The following is a 13,929-nucleotide window of genomic DNA, read 5'->3' on the forward strand; positions in this document are numbered from 1 at the left end:
CGAGCCCCTAACATTACCGAATTTAGTTGAATTTTCTACCATAACTGTATTTAACTATAATGATCACATCATACAGTCAAATTTTGGTTTGCAAATTTTAGTCATTAGAATCACAACATCCCTACTAATATATAACAATTTTTGTCATTGTACAAAAGTTTGTTTTTCATATGTTGCGTGAATTGAGACTTGCTATATAGAATGCTACAAACCGTCCACTGATTAGTACTTTTTAGGTAATCTGAATTGCTGGTTGCATAAACTCGGACAAAATTTGCACAAACAGTTATTTCTTCATTGTGCTCCAACTGTAATGTTTGCCTTAATCAATACACGATTCACATTTGTATCCAATTAATAATGCTCCATATATCCTTGTTAAATTTATATATCCATACAAAAGTCAGTTGGCACCTTCACATCTGTATTGTATCTTAATATGTATAATAGTACAGAGTTACTGACTCATTCCTCTGCTGCTACTCTTTCACAGTACGACGAAATCCCCAAACCCTCAATCCTAGTGAACACACTGCAACTATTGGAAACAAAAGTGTAAAATAAATAGAGGTCAACAAGATAAACAAAATTAGTCCCCACTGCTGAGCAGAACAAAGAGTAAAACAAATTAAATCCAACTGATTTAGTGTATACGAGATCACCTTCTCATATATATTGCTGTGGTTTAGTCATTTTGACGTCTAATAGCTTATGTGGACCTTGATCACAATACTTGAAAAAGAAGTAAAGTCATTATGATTATCAATGTTACTGTTCTGATGTGCCATAGTCCCAAGCAATCTGTTAAGATGTGGAAATTATTTTCTTCTGTCTTAGCATCTGTAATTGCACCTATCACTTAATACCACTTAATACTCACGCAAAGACAACAAGTCCTGATCCCACAGAAACATAAGAAGAATGGTTGTGCTCACTTTCGTAACGAACACCTAAAAAGTTGAAGTAGATAATATGGACATTGAAAAGTACCAGACTGTTGTGAAGTGTTTATGAGGCAACAAGAAAGCTAGGTTGCCCTATGAAAATGACGGAAACAGAAACCATATGTACTTGTACAAATTAAGTCCATTCATTTGTTTCTACCATAAAGAATTGAAAATCTTATATTCATAGATGATTGACATCTCAAGTGTAAAAGTTCTAGTGGTCAATGAGATATTAAAATCCAAACATCCATAAGTGAACAACCATGAACTAATAGTGTTTCCTTTAAATAACTCTTCCAAATCAGAATGGCCTTTAGGGTGGCCGGAACTGCCTACCAAGGATCTTAAACCAACTACTTCAAAAGAAAGATGTTAACTAAATTTGTTTATTTTGGATAGCAGCATTAATAGACTAGATAGAATGCAGCAACAATAATTTGGAATGGAATGGAGATAATATTATTGCAAATGGAACCTAGCAGCAACTATATATATACTTCCATATCAATAACAGCAAAACATCTCCAAATTTACTAAAAGAATACTGACCTTGCAGAAGCCCCCCGAATAGCTTGCACTCGATGACTTGAACCTGCACATTACAATGATCAAAAAGTCAAGCATGGAACCGAATTGCACAATCCATACTACCGAAATGACAGTAATAAAGCAATTATGATACACATATCTTCAACTATGTCGCACCGATCTATTTGAAAATAACAACCACTACTTTTTCTAAAGAAGAATCCCACAATTTACGGTTACCATATACAGATAGATAACACCTACTATCACTATGAACTCATTGAATGATAATTTCCATCTATTTGAGCTGTGTACTACTAACATTAAGTAAGCCAAAGCTCTTCTTCTTCAATGAAGACAGAAAACATACTCAATTCTCAATTCAAATTACTCAGAAAGCAGCGTTCCCTCAATTCCATTTATATAAACAATGCAGCATCTCACCTTGTATCCAGGTAGGGGAGGAATTAAACAGTTAAACCGCTTTTCAGGAGCAGGGCTGGCAGTGTCTCTCATAATGTTCCATCAAAGACGGTCCAACTTCAACCTTGTTTGGTAAATAAGGTTTCTGTCCAAGCAAGGAATTAATTCTGAATGTCTAGCATCACAACCTACATCGCAAACAGACAAGAAAAGATGGAATTAGTTTGGTATACAAGATTACTCAATTAACTCAATGGTAAGTAAAGAGTATGTAAATAGAACAACTTAGACAAGATGGCTCACCGGTATGCTCTTCAGTACAACACTATCATCTTCATCTTCACCAAGTTTGGTAGGTGTCTCATCAACCTCTTCATCCCCACCCAAGTAAGTAGAACCAGATTTTCATATTTTACTGCTATACTCCAAAGTGGTGGAACCATTTCTTTTAGTATATACATGTACAACCCTCCACAAATAATCACCAAAACTAGAACCAAGGTGACTGATCATTTCTTTGAGCCCCCATCAGCTCGCCCACGCGACATGGTTGTGACCAACAAGACAAACCACCTTCTACTTTGACTTCAACATACAGAGTCCAGAATCAAGCTATCAAACGCCAGCTCCAAATGGAAGATCAATCGATGCTTCTCTTCTGAAATGCTTCAGTCAACAGAAAAAGATCAAACCAGTCAGTTGGAACTCACTAACTACGCACACTAAGATTATACATGGAATGTAGAGGTACCAAAAGAAAACGATCCATGATGCATCAATAATCCAAATACGATTATTTCAAATCAGCACTTCAACTCAACTCTAGTTTAAACGCAACAACGAATCAAATCAGACATACGTATTAGCATCGACACTACAAGATAATCTCAAGTTCGTAAAAGCAAACAAGAAAATGAAGACAGTGCCATACATACACAAACCGACACCACCCAGAACAACTAAATCATTCACAATCACCCTACCATCTATGCGCATCATACAACAAAAATCCAACGCCGACGCCAGAATCCACCGCAAACTCGGGAAACCCACCAACCACCATGAACTCTCCTCCCAATTTCCGGGCATATTTTGGATCGGGTTCGAACGGATGAAATAAATCAATCGGCTCGCTCTACTTTCCGTCGACACTGACATACCCTAGATTTGATTTTAGTGAGATCGACTCCACCCAATCTACAATAACAAGGTAAGGCGCGGGCGGGACGCGTGCTCCAAGTACACGGTAAAAGTATGAGTAAAACCTGGGATACTGTATACATACTAGCCAACGACAAACCGTATGAATACAGATTCCCAGGGGACAGTACGCAGACAGTAGACCGGCAGCTGGGTGCTGGAACCTCTGGGTGCATTCCCGAATTCTCCATTTTTTTATACCAAATGAATTTGACTACTAATTCTTACCAATATATACAGTTACACAAAGAAAATGGACATCTCCATGAGTCAAAAAGCACCACAAGCCAACTAAAAACAGAGCTTTAGTATTTGCCAAATGAGAGACAGAGCAAAAATCTATGAAAAATGTTAATCTTTGAAGAGAAAATTTTGTAGCTCTTTGGAAAATCTTGTACGACTTTTTTGTCCATCTTTGTTTTCTTTCATTATCTTCTTGATCTTAAACAAATTTTTCGAAAACAGAAAGCCATGTGTATCTAAAGCACATTATTTTATGGGCCCAATTTAATAAAGGGTGAATATCTACCCCCAAAGATTTGGACCAACCGTAGTCGTGCTTCTCATCTGCTGGCAAAAAGCAAGATATTTTATTAAATTGCTGCACTAGAGCCTTCCCCAATCTCAACCGTCTCTGTTTTTTCATTCATTTTTGGCTGCAACTACAACAGAGACAGTTAGAGAGCCCTGATCCACATATTCAAACTCAGGGCAACATCTAAAAGATTGTATAGTACAGCAAGCTAGAATATTTATATGCCCACACAGGGCAACATCTACAAGATTGATTCTTGTACTTGTCTCAACTCAGCCTCTCTGTTAAACCAGTTTCAATCTTCAAGTAGGAGATGGATTTTTTCTTGAGCTTCATACTCTTGTCACTGTGCTTTGCTGCCTCCTGGTTCTTGATCCAAGCCCTCTATGGAAGAACCAGACTTAGGCTTCCTCCAGGGCCAAAGCCATTTCCACTTGTTGGGAATCTGTTTGAGCTTGGAGAGAAACCTCATGTCTCTCTGACTAAGCTTTCACAACGCTACGGCCCCTTAATCAGTTTGCAACTCGGGCAAGTCACTACTGTTGTAGCTTCTTCATCAGCCATGGCCAAAGAAATCCTCCGAAACCATGATCAATTCTTCTGCAACAGAACAGTCCCAGATGCACTACTAGCCTTTGCAGACTACAGCTTGCCTTGGCTTCCTGTATCACCGAGGTGGAGAAACCTTCGCAAACTATGTAACTCGCAATTGTTTGCCACCAAAGTTCTTGATGCCAACCAAGACAGTCGGCGATTCAAATTGCAAGAGCTCATTGCTAGTGTCAATGACTGCATGGTAAAGGGTGTGGCAGTAGATATTGGAGAGGCTGCTTTCAAAACCACGCTCAATCTGCTATCAAGGACTTGTTTCTCTATGGATTTAGCTGACACTGGCTCGGGGAGTAATGAAACGGCTAGAGAGTTCAAGGAGATTGTTTGGGGTCTAATGGAAGAGGCTGGGAAGCCGAATTTTAGGGGACTTTTTTCCTGTGCTTAGGAAGATTGACCCCCAAGGCATACGTCGTCGCTTTCACAGTTACTACATCAAGATGTTAGGCTTCATCGGATCTATGATCAATCAGAGGACGAACTCCAGAAAAGGGAATGATTATGTCACACATAATGATATGTTGGATACCATTATGAACATCAGTCAAGAGAATAATGAGGAGGATATGAAAGACCTCCAAGTTGTTGAACACTTGTTTCTGGTTAGTTTATACTGTTTTCCCATGTTCTTGGTTGCTTAACTCAATAATGCTATGCTTACTAAATCTTTTGTTCAGTAATTACTAATCAGTACATGATGATTATACGTTAATATGATTCATTTAATTTTGCATGGTGTCTAAATGATTAGTATGAACTATGAACTATTGTGTATGCAGGCTCTATTTGCTGCGGGCACAGACACAACTTCAGCCACATTGGAATGGGCAATGGCTGAGCTACTAAACAACCCAAAATGTCTTTCTAAAGCTCAAGAAGAGATGGATCAAGCAATTGGAAAAGGAAAACCAATCGAGGAATCTGACATTGCTAGACTGCCTTACTTACAAGCAATAATCAAGGAGACCTTCCGCTTGCACCCAGCGGTTCCATTGCTACTGCCACGAAAAGCTGAGACAGATGTAGAAATCGGGGGCTACATTGTTCCGAAGGGTGCACAAGTTCTAGTCAATGTTTGGGCCATAGGCAGAGACCCCAGCATTTGGGACAATCCAAACTCTTTTATGCCAGAGAGGTTCTTGGGATTAGACAACCAAATTGATGTTATGGGAAAAAACTTTGAGCTTATTCCATTTGGGGGTGGGAGGAGAATCTGTCCAGGTTTGCCATTGGCAATGAGAATGTTGCACTTGATGCTGGGTTCACTCATCAACTGCTTTGATTGGAAGCTTGAAGATGGAGTTGTACCTGAGACTATGAACATGGAAGACAAGTTTGGCCTCACTTTACAAATGGCTAAGTCTCTCATAGCTCAACCTCTCATAGCTTCTCATAGCTGTGTTCATCCATCCTAAGTTATGGCATATAAGGGAGACATATGGTTATGCTTGACGCATTATTTCCTTACAAGAGTGGCCATGCCAATTTGACATTGACCATCAAATGTAATTTGTTTGGGGAAAATAAACTGCTTATCCCTCTGGAGGACAATACCTCCATCCAAATAAGAGGAAACAGATACTAGCCTGTTTTGGGTTACAGCTCTTGGTCTATCTTTATTTACTTTTCGCAATGCTTAAGAGGTTTTTGTAGTTGTTTCATAGATGTGAGCTTTTGCAATACTTGCTTACATAGTTACACACTTACACTACTTACAGTCTTACACTCATAATCAGAATGAATGGTTGACAGTTAATTCATGGCCTCCTTTCACCAAGATGAAGAAACCATATGCAGCACAAGAGCGTATGTATATGCATGCTTTCATATATTAAACCATACCTGCATCTGAAGCTTGAAACGACTTGATGAATCATGGGCCAGTTAATCCTAATTGGTCTTCGATTCTGTTATTGATAGCAAGCCATTGTTTTGCATGAGTCTTCAGTGGATACGGCGTCGTCGGCCTCATCCAACGCCACCGCTGTAGCTTCGACCTTGATTTCTTCAACAAAGTAATTTCCTTTCCTTATATTTTTTTTTATTCCGGCATATCATGGTTTTCGATTTTGTCACCGGTCCATTTCGGCAATGCGGTTTGTTAATTTTACTGGGTTTCGATGTTACTTGTCGAATTCCTCCTCCAATTTGGTGTTTATTCACTATTTCTGATTGGAAAGGCGTCCTCTTTCTGTTATTATATAATGATGTTTTTCTGGTTTTGAGTTTGTTTTCATCTGTTGGTTTCGTGTTTTGTTTTTCGGAATATGAATTTACTCAAATTCTTAGTGGATTTTTCAATTTAATTTCGTGAATTATAGAAAATGAGCAAGAGAGTATCAACCACAGCATTCGGGTCAAACAATCCAATATCGGTGAGAGAGGACAAAAAACATAGCAAGGGAAGCTCTATCAACCCCAAGGCCGCATTGAAGCTCGATCACTTGCAGAGGCTAGCTTTATGGACTGGTGGGGAGGCTTCTATTCCCTCTTTTGGGGCCTTCTTTGGGCACAAGTTGGCTTCTATTCAAGAGGGTCTGGATGTGCCTCTTGATCCTTATATGGTTTCTTGCCAGAGGTATGTTGTATTATGGAACATATGAATTTTATCTGAGAAAATAAGGGTTTATTGAACTCGGTTGCTATTAGATTGAGTGACTGAGTAGGTATTTTGGCAGCTGTTTGGACTGCATTTTATTAAAGGTTTTGTTAGCTAAGTTTTAGTTGCTGTTTTAGTAGGTTTGTATGACAAAAAGGGTTGACATTTTAGTTATAAGAATTCGAGAGGAGTGGTTTTTGGGGTTTGACTATCAACATTGACTGTCACTTGATGACTCTTATCTCTTCTTATGATCTACATAGATTGAGGTTATTACTTATTGAAAGGTAGAGTTTTTGTTTGGAATTGATTTGGAACTTGTGTGCGAGGAAGTTGACTCCCATTGCAAGTCACAAAAGAACTTTGTAGATATTTGAATTTTAGAATTTGGTAGTTATTCCAATGTTTTATGGAAATACATGCATCTAGGATACAGTGTCTACAGACATATAAAGTTATAAACTAAATGATATATATGGAAGCTTCAGCTCAGAAGATAAGGAGGGAGCGCATAGGCTCTGGACTCTTATAACCCGAATAGACAGTTGTTGTCCTAGTTGCATCTACTTTGATACTGTCAGCTGCTAACAGAGTTCTTAATAAAAGTCATTGGCATTTTTTGGTCACTTCATGTTCTGGCTTTTCTTTCACATTTGATGTGGTGTTCATATATTTGGATTTTGAACTAGTTGATGTGATATTTGAGGCAGAGGCTTCTATAGAGTCAAGTCAAGTTATACTTGATAGATTTGGATTTTGTAGATCCTGTTCTGTTATCTCTAAGATGTATAAAGCCATCATGGGACATCAAAATGTTCTTGAAGCAGATTTATTAGTCAAATGCATGATCTCGTGTAGTAACTGAATGATCTTCAATTCTTTTTAAAGCACACAACAGTGATCAGCATTTTACTGTTATGCAGATGTGAAACAATTCTGCAGCCTGGCTTCAACTGTACTAATACGAATTGAAAAAAACAGGGCAAAGGCACGACGAAGAAGTAAGAAGCCCGCTAATTTCACTTTCACTCAGAACAATGTAGTGTATACATGTCACTTCTGTTCTGAAAGGAACGTGAAGAGAGGGACTTCACGTGGACATATGAAAGCGATGTGCTCCCTGAAGATAAAAAAAGCTTCAGATTTGAAACCTGCTAAATCCATTTCTCAGAAGTTTGCCACGCCAAAGAAGACCAGTGCAGATGAAGTTAAGGTTAGTAAATTGAAAACTGGAACTCCAACTGCGGATGAAGAGAATCCTAGTATTGTTAAGATCACTTCAACAACAATAGTTGAAGAGATTCTTACTGTGGACAGTCCCACAACTCCCATGGTGAAACCCATGGTTGCTTTGTTGGACTCAAAGAGGAAAAAGAGAAACAAATCAGCATCAAAGAAACGACCTGAACCTGAAATCAGTCCTGCCTTAACCGATGTAGAGAACTCCACCAGCACGACAAACAAAAGGAGGAGAAAATCATGGACTAGTTTGAAGGAACTCGCTGAAAGAAATGAGCAGAAGAAAAACATCAGCGATTTGTCAATTCCTTTCTTTATGTAAATGGGATGATACCCTTTAGTGTAACTTGAAATATCAAATTTTGGAATGACAGACAAGTAATTTAGTGGTTAAGAGCAGTCGTGTATTTCAGTCGAAACTACTAGTTGGAAATATAGAAAAGCTGTCAGATGTATATTACCTAACTCGCTTTTCCTGCCCATTTTCTTTACAAGCTTAATATGCGATACTAGTTAATAGGTTGTTTCATTCATGGTAAGACTGCCCATCATTTCAACGCATCAAGTATAAAGAATTTTGTATTTGATTTTGGCTTTCCAAACTCTTCTTTAGGAGGGAGCCATTGCATTATCTCTAGCGCTGAACAAGTAATATCTTGTTACTGGTGTATAACGAGCCTTGATCACATCAAGACCACTCCCTTACAGCTCCTTACAACAAAGAAACATCATTACAATAATGATATGATAACAAAATGGATAACTAATGAATGCTGCAAACTGTCACTGACCAGCTTCTTGGTCTCTATTTGGTGACTTCAAGCCTAAGGCAGCAGAAAAAGCCCTTCTCATTTCCCTTATAGGGTTCCCAACAACACCAGACTTCACACGCCAAGCAACATGCTCATCAGGCCGAACTAGGATGGCTCCTTCATCACTCATTTGACAGATATCCCACCATGACGAAGCATTTGATGACTTTTTAACTTCCATAATATCTATGTAGTTCTCCCACGGTTTCAATGATGCCTTACTTCCTACCTCAATGCCTTCAGCACTACCAGCAGGCCACAACACGCACACCCTTGCAGAAACCTTGAATTCCTCAGCCACCTTCAATGCAGCATGAGCAACATGGTAGGACAGCTCCATTGGTGCTATAATAAGGAGAAACTCAACTCTGTCTCCACATATGAGATCCAGAGTAGAAATAGTTGCCTGCAAAAGTATGCCACAAAGCAGTTTGACACTTTTCCATAAAAAACAGCTGCTTCAAGTAATTACTTGCAGAATGAATATAACAATGCTCTGTGGTTTACAGAGAAACAAGAACCAACCCACATATATGAATATAAGAAAAGAAAAATGGGCAATACCACAGGCAAACATTTATCTTGTACATGTGTAGATTTAAAAATTGCAAAATACCTCACTCGATGAATTTGACAATATCCTCACATTCATGTGAGGGAGCCTCGAACCTGGATCTGCCGTAGGAACATAGTCCCTCCGGCAACCAGTAGGTTCATCTGGACTACCCTGTGCACCATCATGATCAGGAATAAGTGCACCGTCTGGGTACCTGAATTTGATGAGTTAGAGTTAGACAGATACAAAAATGTGTTTGATGAGTTCACCATTATTTTAACAAATTGGTAAGTCAAAGTGAGATTTCATTCGGTTCCATAATCAGTGTATTCAGAAATCTAAAAACTAGGTCCAGAATAAACGCTACTCCAGATTAATCTCGATTCAAGCTACATAAGCTCAACGGAGCGTGGCCTAATAATCGAATAATGTGTGATACCTGAAACCAAGATCCTCAGCTGGGAACTGAAGCTGGAGACTCTTTCCCTCTTCAAATATGCGTCTCAGATTAGCAAGCCTTAACGCTCCAAGTGGGTTGTTTTCATTCAAAAGAGTTTCTGACAACTGTGCACGACCTAAAGTGAAAATACCATCCAAAATGGCGCTCTGAACTCCAGATGGTAAAATGGATCCAACCCCCTTATTTATTAGTTGATGTACTGCAAACAATAAAAATTAATGTAATAGCTGCAATGTACTGCATCATTTCGATGTGGAATTGTCTCTAATAAATGGGAATATACATCCAAAAGGCTATGATAGATTAATTTACCCGAGTTTGCAATTGTTGGATCAAGACCAAGTGCACCAGGAACAGCCATGGCTGCTTTGAAGTTTTGAATACTAAGATTTGTATTGAAAATGGCAATCTGACACCAACATGTGATATCAATCTCAAGTTCCGCAATAATTTCATAATAGAATTTAAAGTAAATGTGAAGAAGATGAAGCCAGTACCGGCCTACGTTCTGTTTCATAAGTATTAAGTATTGAAGGTGGTGCAATACCCTTTACAACAGAAGCTATCTTCCAGGCAAGGTTATGAGAATCCTGAATTCCAGTATTCATGCCTGTACAAATCACAAGAAAGACCACAAACTATTTACATTAAAAACACCAGGAGAGTTTCCTATGTTTCTGCATCATAAAAAATAACTACTAACCAAATCCACCAGCAGGAGGGAATCGATGAGCAGCATCACCAGCAAGTATTATACGGTTTTGACTACTCAGAAACTTCTCGGCAACTTCAGCATGCATCACCCAAGGTTTGATGTCAATCACATTTACGTCTCCAAGCTCTCGACCTACCAATTTGAAGATTATCCTCTCACATGTCTGTAAAAGTTAAACCCTTTGTAGTGAGTGATTAGTGATTGCTCACAATGAAGACGTATATTCTTATTAAGGTTTTAAACATAAAGAATTTAGCAGGAATAGTCGTGCAAGTCGAGCAATTTCCTTTTAACCACAACGAACACAAAGTACCTTGGGACTGAAATCTTCAAGGTTTTGCTGGGGTGGATAAAATGGTATCTGCAAGAGGACGAGAAAAATCAATATAATTTCATATTTATCACCATAAGAATCTCCTAAACATCTTTAAATCTGCTATACCTGCAATACAAATTCCCCTTGCTGGAGATCATGTGCAACAAGGACCCCAATAGCTTCAGTATTGAAGATAAAAAACAGCATGCCAGGTCTCTCACTGAGCAAGTAATTTCCAAGGTCTCTGCTCAAGAAATGGACACTCACAAGCTTCTGCAAGTCCTTTTCACCTCTCAAATCTATACCAGCCAGCTTACGCACAGTACTTCCAGCACCATCTGTACCAACAACCATATTGCATCTGATATTCCTCTCCATATGTTTTCCATCCTTCAGAAAAGATGCGGTGACAGAAACAATATCATCACTGGCGTTGATGGAAACACATTCATGGCCTATCAATATTTGTCTTGCCTCAAAGGCTTCATGGTCAAGGCATTTCAACCCTTCAGGCGTACAAAACTTGAAGCTGAGATTTTCAAGCTGCTTAAGTAGTAATGCATTTACTTTGTACTGAGAGAAGTGTGCAACAGAGACTGGGCTGACAACTTTCTCAAAATCTGGAGGTAAAGTGACATCAGAATGAAGCTGCCCAAATATACCAACTTTTTCGACATATTCATACACTACATACTCTAATAATAAGAATGTAGAAAACTTGAGCACTTTGGCACTGCCATGATTGATACTATAATATCTTGATTAATTATAATGGCTCTGGTGCCTAATCTCAGTCCAAATGAGTAAGACTTAAAAAGCTGAGCTCTATGTACATACAGTGGAAAAGTAAACAGTTCATTTGCACCTTGAGGTTGCATATGATCCACTGACCCAAGAATGGAACCGGAGAGCGAAGTGCAATATATAAACTTTCTCCACAAATCTACTGGTGGTTGAGACCTCTGGATCTCCTCTGCCAGGCCGTCCAATTTGCGAAATATCTAAAATAGTATAGAAGCTATAACTGAAGCCAGAAATCCCCTCAAATAACTCCACTAAATCTTATCTTCCGAATGAAAAAGAAAAACCAAACCTCCATCGACCGATTGTTAATGAAATGTGCCTGTGGATGTCTGGAGAAACTTGTACTTTTCTCCAAAACCGCGCATTTGACCCCTACAAAGAATATGTTCCATAATATATCAACTCCTCCACATGAAACACAGACAGTTACAATCAAACTAGGACACTAAATCATAAAACTTAAACGTGGAATCAAGTAAACAAGAGCTAGTCCATTTTACCAAAGGCACTTTCTTTCCCAAACCAAAAAAAAGTCGAAGACTTTCTGCAAGAAAATTCAGAATTAAAGACTAACACATGCATAAAAAAACTCAGCTCAAACATCACACAATCAAAAACACCTCTAGTAATGAAAAAAAACCCGAATTCCAATCACAAAAGGTACTACAACCACAATGAAATACAAACTCACTACACTTATCGACACTATTACACTGAAACTTTCTGAAAAAGTAAACAAGAAAAATAATACACATTTACAAAAGTTTGTATCTTTGAAGCTGAAAAATACAACTAAATATAAAGTAAAGATTGAGAGCTTAAGCAGTTGGGTTGGAACAAGAACACACCTAGCTTTGTTAAGAGTATGGAAAGAACGAGACCCACAGGTCCTGCACCCACTATCAGAACCGGAAGCACAGAATCGTCGCCATTGTTGAAAAGCTTAGAGCTTGATAAGGCTCTTCTTCCGGGCATGTAGGGAGATGGGTATGCTTGGATTCTGGCATTGGGTTTGTACAGACTGCTAAACCTCTTGAACAACCCTGAAAACCCCATCAAAACCCAGAAACTGACACCAATTTTAGACACGTCTAAGAAGGAAGAACAAATAGAGAAGCAAAGTGGTAGTTGCGATTGGGAGTAGGGGTGGCTTGGGCTTGGCGGCAAAGGTCGGTTTAGGAAGTGGACCAAATTAATGGGCCACTCTCATTTAGTCTAAACCAGTCTGGTGGGTAGGTGAGGATCTGTTTCACTATTTGTGACAAAAAATGGATAGTTGTGGATAATCTTGAACGGTGTAGGTTTGACATAAGTGTTAAGTTTTTTGTTTTAATCTCAACCATCCAAACCCATTAAAAAACAGATCTAATGGTGTGGGCTTATCCCTAAAAGTGACAAAAAATAGGGATCCCTCATTGAAAGGGCCCTGATGGCAATCATGCTAAAAATCTAGAAAAAAATATCATAAGGTTTTGATTCCAAGCTCATTATTACTTTCATAGATGGGAATCCTCCCAAAAAAAATAAAAAAATGAAAGCGATCACTCATAATATCAAAACTTTTAAAATAACTTCAAATACATTTAAAAGTTGCTACATTAGATGTTTAATTGGCAGTTATGGTCGAAATATTCAAGGGATTAGCATAAACGACATGGTAGCTTCATCTTTTACATATATGTAGTGCAAAGTTATAACTTATAGATAACAGTAGGGATGGCAATAGGTAGGGTAGGGTACGGGGATCAAAATACCGTACCCATACCTTTTTACATTTTTCATCCCCGTACCCGTCCCCGTACCCGTAATTAGATAATGGAGATTCCCCGTACCCGTACCCTTTGGGGATTACGTTTCCATACCCGTACCCGTACCCGTTAACAATTATGTATTAAATTAAATTTTTTTTTTTTAAATACGAAATACAATTATATAAAAGTATGAAATTAAAATCAAATACCAAAATAAATAAGTTTCATACTTCAATCCAATAAAAATAAATACAAGTCTTGGTTAAAACATAACAATACCGGTAAATTTCATTAAGAGAATAAAAATATATAATAAAAAGGAAGGTCCATTAAATGTTTATTAAGAGAATTACAAATTTTTTTACATAAATATTTATTTATAAATTATATATAAATATATATAATAATAAATTATATAATTATATATAATAATAT

At 38.1% G+C, this 13,929-nt stretch overlaps 2 protein-coding genes, 1 non-coding gene and 1 pseudogene across 4 annotated transcripts; 2 read left to right on the plus strand and 2 right to left on the minus strand.

The window, feature by feature from the left end:
- Positions 1–356: 356 nt before the first annotated feature.
- On the minus strand, positions 357–3,075 carry LOC101300115. The gene is made up of 5 exons (XR_185517.1): positions 2,882–3,075; positions 2,202–2,564; positions 1,920–2,086; positions 1,497–1,539; positions 357–538 (listed from the first exon to the last, which is right to left on the minus strand). It is a non-coding gene; the product is annotated as an uncharacterized LOC101300115 (transcript).
- An 813-nt stretch (positions 3,076–3,888) lies between these two features.
- LOC101300412 lies at positions 3,889–5,857 on the plus strand (annotated as a pseudogene). The gene is made up of 2 exons (XR_185518.1): positions 3,889–4,844; positions 5,022–5,857. The product of XR_185518.1 is annotated as a geraniol 8-hydroxylase-like (transcript).
- Positions 5,858–6,619: 762 nt separating this feature from the next.
- On the plus strand, positions 6,620–8,402 carry LOC101297405. The gene is made up of 2 exons (XM_004310148.1): positions 6,620–6,820; positions 7,765–8,402. Exons 1-2 carry the CDS (start codon positions 6,784–6,786, stop codon positions 8,400–8,402), a joined length of 675 nt encoding a protein of 224 aa, XP_004310196.1. The 5' UTR covers positions 6,620–6,783.
- A 277-nt stretch (positions 8,403–8,679) lies between these two features.
- LOC101297695 (putative polyketide hydroxylase-like) lies at positions 8,680–12,799 on the minus strand. Its single transcript, XM_004310149.1, has 12 exons — positions 12,592–12,799; positions 12,033–12,115; positions 11,805–11,940; positions 11,066–11,559; positions 10,937–10,984; positions 10,612–10,786; positions 10,406–10,518; positions 10,221–10,317; positions 9,888–10,107; positions 9,509–9,662; positions 8,872–9,298; positions 8,680–8,791 (listed from the first exon to the last, which is right to left on the minus strand). Exons 1-12 carry the CDS (start codon positions 12,797–12,799, stop codon positions 8,769–8,771), a joined length of 2,178 nt encoding a protein of 725 aa, XP_004310197.1. The 3' UTR covers positions 8,680–8,768.
- Positions 12,800–13,929: the final 1,130 nt, after the last annotated feature.

This window comes from Fragaria vesca, unplaced genomic scaffold (assembly GCF_000184155.1).
Source record: "Fragaria vesca subsp. vesca unplaced genomic scaffold, FraVesHawaii_1.0 scf0513160_u, whole genome shotgun sequence".
Lineage (NCBI taxonomy): Eukaryota > Viridiplantae > Streptophyta > Magnoliopsida > Rosales > Rosaceae > Fragaria > Fragaria vesca.